Here is a 3,416-nt window from a genome sequence, read left to right as displayed (position 1 = left end):
ACACACACACACAGATACACTCACACTGCCATCTGTTGACATATGCAGCTGTTCAAAAATAGACCTCTACCAGAAGCTTCCCTGAGTGGCCCACAGATAGACAGAGCACGGATCTCGTCTGTGCAAGTTTTCAGTGTTACCATGTGTTGGACGGCAATAGTCTGAAACCACTGCGAGACTGTTTGACTGGGAAGTTTTAGTAAGTTTGTTTCTGTTTGTTGAGTTTTTTGACAGCTATCCAACTGGGAATATCGTGTTGATGGTAGTTTCTGTTCCATGAACCAGAGTGAGCGCTTCAGTTGGTGCAAACAGAACTGAAAATGGAGCCCTTTCCTGACCAGTTCATGGAGTTCCACCCCATCCATGGTATCAATGTCAGACTGGACTACTCAGGAACCCAGGCCACACGGGTAGAGAGCTTTGCAAATGGAGTGTGTTTCAGCAAACAACCTCTGAAACCTGGGGAGATTTTCCTCATAGAGATTGAGGATAAGGAGCTCGGCTGGTGTGGCCACCTCCGGGTAGGCCTGACTGCCAGGGACCCCAGGAACTTAGAGGTGGTACCTGAATACTCCATCCCAGACCTGACAGACTTAGGAGACAGCTGGGTATTTGCCATTACTCGCAACCACAACAAGATCATAGAAGATGCCGGAGCAGAGGGTCAACAGGCTGGAGATGGAGGACTGGCGGGGGGCCAAAGGCTTGGACATGGGGAGGTTGAAGTTGGAGGTAGAGATGGAGAAGGCAACAACAACAACAACAACAACCCAAAGACTTTCTTCACTGATTCTCACTTGTGCATTGAGAATATTCGGGTCCCCAGAGACAAGCTGGTCGGTCGGAGCAGGCCCGGACGCTACAGCCACATTTTGGATGACTTGTATAAGACCAACGCCCTGCCTCCCACAGCCAGACGTAGCCGAATAGGAGTACTGTATGTGCCTAAAGGGCAAGACCTGGCTGATATGCACATTATCATCAATGGCGAGGACATGGGAGCTTCTGCAAAGGGGATCCCCGCCATCCAGCCTCTCTATGCTGTGGTGGACGTCTTTGCTGCTACCAAGTGTGTCCGAATTGTCCAGGTGGAGTATGGATGTGAGTGTCGCAGTGATACTATTAAACATGGACTGATTGTGAGACAATGGGCCTCTGGCGCAGACATGTTACTGTGTGTTACTGAAAGAGACTTTCTTTTCAACATTTTTCAGGCATACCAAGACATTCAGACATTTGTAGTTGATTAGTGTCTTTTTGAGTTAATTTTTTGTCTCTTTGCAGTCACTTTCCATCTCTTTGTAGCTGTTTTGTGTCTCTTTGTGGATGCTTTTCATCTTGTTGTAGTTGTTTCAAGTCTCTTTAAGTTTGTCTTCCGTCCATTGTGGTTGCTTTGTGTAATTTTGCATTTCTTTGTGGTCATTGTTCATCTCTTTTCAGTCATTTGATTAGCTTTCCAACTAAACTATTAACTGTTGCTACATATATAGGCTCTGGCCCATGGACCCATTTACTATTTCATCCATGCTTTTAATGCACCTTTCTTCATTATTTAATAATTGCTCATCGCTACTTTCATTCTGCTAATCCACAGTCTTTTCTGTCTTTTTTTGTCCCATTCCTCTGTGGCTTCAGTCTCGTCCTTGCAGACATTGTGTAGGAAGGCCATCCAGAAGCACATTGTCCACAGAATGGCCATTGACTGGCTGGAGCTGCCAGAAGCCCTTAAGCACTACTGCAAGTATGAATGAAGGACACAGCCCTGCAATGGACAGAATATCATTTATGAGCTCTCTCTCAGTTTCTACCAAGTAAAGGATATATATTTTCATGATGGAAAATAAAACTAATTCATGATCTCTGTTTCCTTTATAAAGTAAAACTAACAACATTATGCTCAGATAACGCTGACATCATGTCTCTGATGTGTAAACTAAAATAAATTCACACTCAGGATTGGTTAGGTGTCAGTCTTTGTGATTCTACTTTTCCCTCAAATATGGTATGATTCATCAATTTCTCTCTCACACACATTACTTACATGTTAGATGGTGGAAAATGAAAAGTTACATTGATTTTAATATTATCAACCCTGGTCTACATAAAGAGTGAGCCATTGTGTCCTGTATGCTTTGTGATTTGTCTGTACAATTTAACAAATAATTCAGCTTGTAGAAATGGGCATCACATCACATCATGCATCTTCTCGCTTGGTGTCAGCATGCAGCAGTAAGAAGGATCTACTCGGGGCACACTGATCCATCTCCTTAGAAGATTAAATTAATTCCCATATATTTTTGGAACATTTGAATTCTTACACATTTTGAAACAGTTTTTACACAGTTGAACTGTCACCTAAGTGAGAGTTTTTAATAAATAATGTGTAACAAAGACCCAGTTGTCAAAATGTGATATGAAAAGGTGAATACAAGGACAACAGACTGTGTGGGTCACTGGGACATTTGCTGATTCTGATTCATCCTAAAATAAATACAATAGCTGAGATATTCCCAACACTATAACTGTAAATGGAGCCATTTATGCACATAGTAAATCTATTTTAGGGTTTCCACTGAGGGTTTGACTGAACTTATGTCCAATAAAATGCCTCCATGTCCACCTGCCTCCTGTTGTCAAACACGGACATCTAGTGTTAATGCAGATAACAGCAGTGGGCGGAGCTACTGTTAAATCTCCAGCCAGGATCTCTTCACACGAGAGGAGGAGAACAGTCCGGTCATCTGTAGCCGCCGTATGAAGAGAGACTGAACCACATTTATTGTTATTTAGATCTGTTGTGCAGACGCAGCATGTCTTTCTGTCGGTTTGTCGGCGGTGAAGTCTACAAGGATCATTTCAAACCAGGTGAGCAGGCGGTGGAGTTGTTCTGTAAGCAGTGGGGTGATGTAACCTGCGTTTACTCAGGATTAAAATGACCATTTTGTTTTTATTTTAGGCTTATTTTAAGCGTCTTGTTGGCTAAAAATTTGTATTTAGATTTTTTTTAATCAGATATAATAATTCAATTATTGTGTAATATCACAGTAATGAGTAGAAGGGAAAGACACTTGCCTTTATGTTAACTCCATGACATTTCAAATTTGAAAGATCAAAATGGAACTAGAAATAGATAATAATAATAATAATAATAATAATAATAAATTTATCTGCTAGAGATGTTCATGGGGAAAACACAGCAGTAATATTTTTTTAATTTCATATTGAAATCAACTTGTACTATATATAAAGGTATGTATTTAAGTAAAATTCCCACCCAACCTTGTTTTGGCCCCTTAATATAAAGCAATTTCCCACCCCTCATCATATGTTCAGGCCGTTGTGTTGACAAAGCTGTTCAACCAGAGTGATTTTTTTATTTCAAAGAAAGCAAAAACATAAACTGAATTTTGTCCAAA

General features: G+C 41.0%; 2 protein-coding genes across 3 annotated transcripts in view; both read left to right on the top strand.

Moving 5' to 3' along the window:
* The first annotated feature begins 50 nt into the window (after window positions 1-50).
* neurl2 (neuralized E3 ubiquitin protein ligase 2) lies at window positions 51-2,119 on the top strand. Of its 2 annotated transcripts, XM_035659720.1 has the most exons (3): window positions 51-199; window positions 286-1,101; window positions 1,636-2,119. In XM_035659720.1, the coding sequence occupies exons 2-3, from the start codon at window positions 321-323 to the stop codon at window positions 1,749-1,751; spliced, it is 897 nt and encodes a 298-aa protein (XP_035515613.1). In that variant the 5' UTR covers window positions 51-199; window positions 286-320; the 3' UTR covers window positions 1,752-2,119. The 2 variants fall into 2 exon arrangements, with proteins under 2 accessions (XP_035515613.1, XP_035515605.1); XM_035659712.1 differs by having other exon boundaries at window positions 65-1,101.
* Window positions 2,120-2,686: 567 nt separating this feature from the next.
* Window positions 2,687-3,416, top strand: part of msrb1b (methionine sulfoxide reductase B1b) — a 1,786-nt gene continuing 1,056 nt past the window's right edge. Inside the window, exon 1 of the mRNA XM_035659998.1 lies at window positions 2,687-2,865. Coding sequence (XP_035515891.1) covers window positions 2,811-2,865 — 55 coding nt within the window. The 5' untranslated portion in view covers window positions 2,687-2,810. The remainder of the gene's footprint in view (window positions 2,866-3,416) is intronic.

This window comes from Morone saxatilis, unplaced genomic scaffold, assembly GCF_004916995.1.
Source record: "Morone saxatilis isolate NCDOM2014 unplaced genomic scaffold, NCSU_SB_2.0 Contig1, whole genome shotgun sequence".
NCBI classification, from domain to species: Eukaryota; Metazoa; Chordata; class Actinopteri; family Moronidae; genus Morone; species Morone saxatilis.
Note: the sequence above shows the minus strand (reverse complement) of the source record. Positions and strands in the feature narration are given on the sequence as shown.

Bases quoted from the DNA above. Each gene is read 5' to 3' on its own strand.
- neurl2 (XM_035659720.1), top strand. From the start codon at position 321: ATGGAGCCCTTTCCTGACCAGTTCATGGAGTTCCACCCCATCCATGGT. The intron at 1,102-1,635 runs GTGAGTGTCGCA...CTGTGGCTTCAG, and splicing joins TGTCCAGGTGGAGTATGGAT to TCTCGTCCTTGCAGACATTG.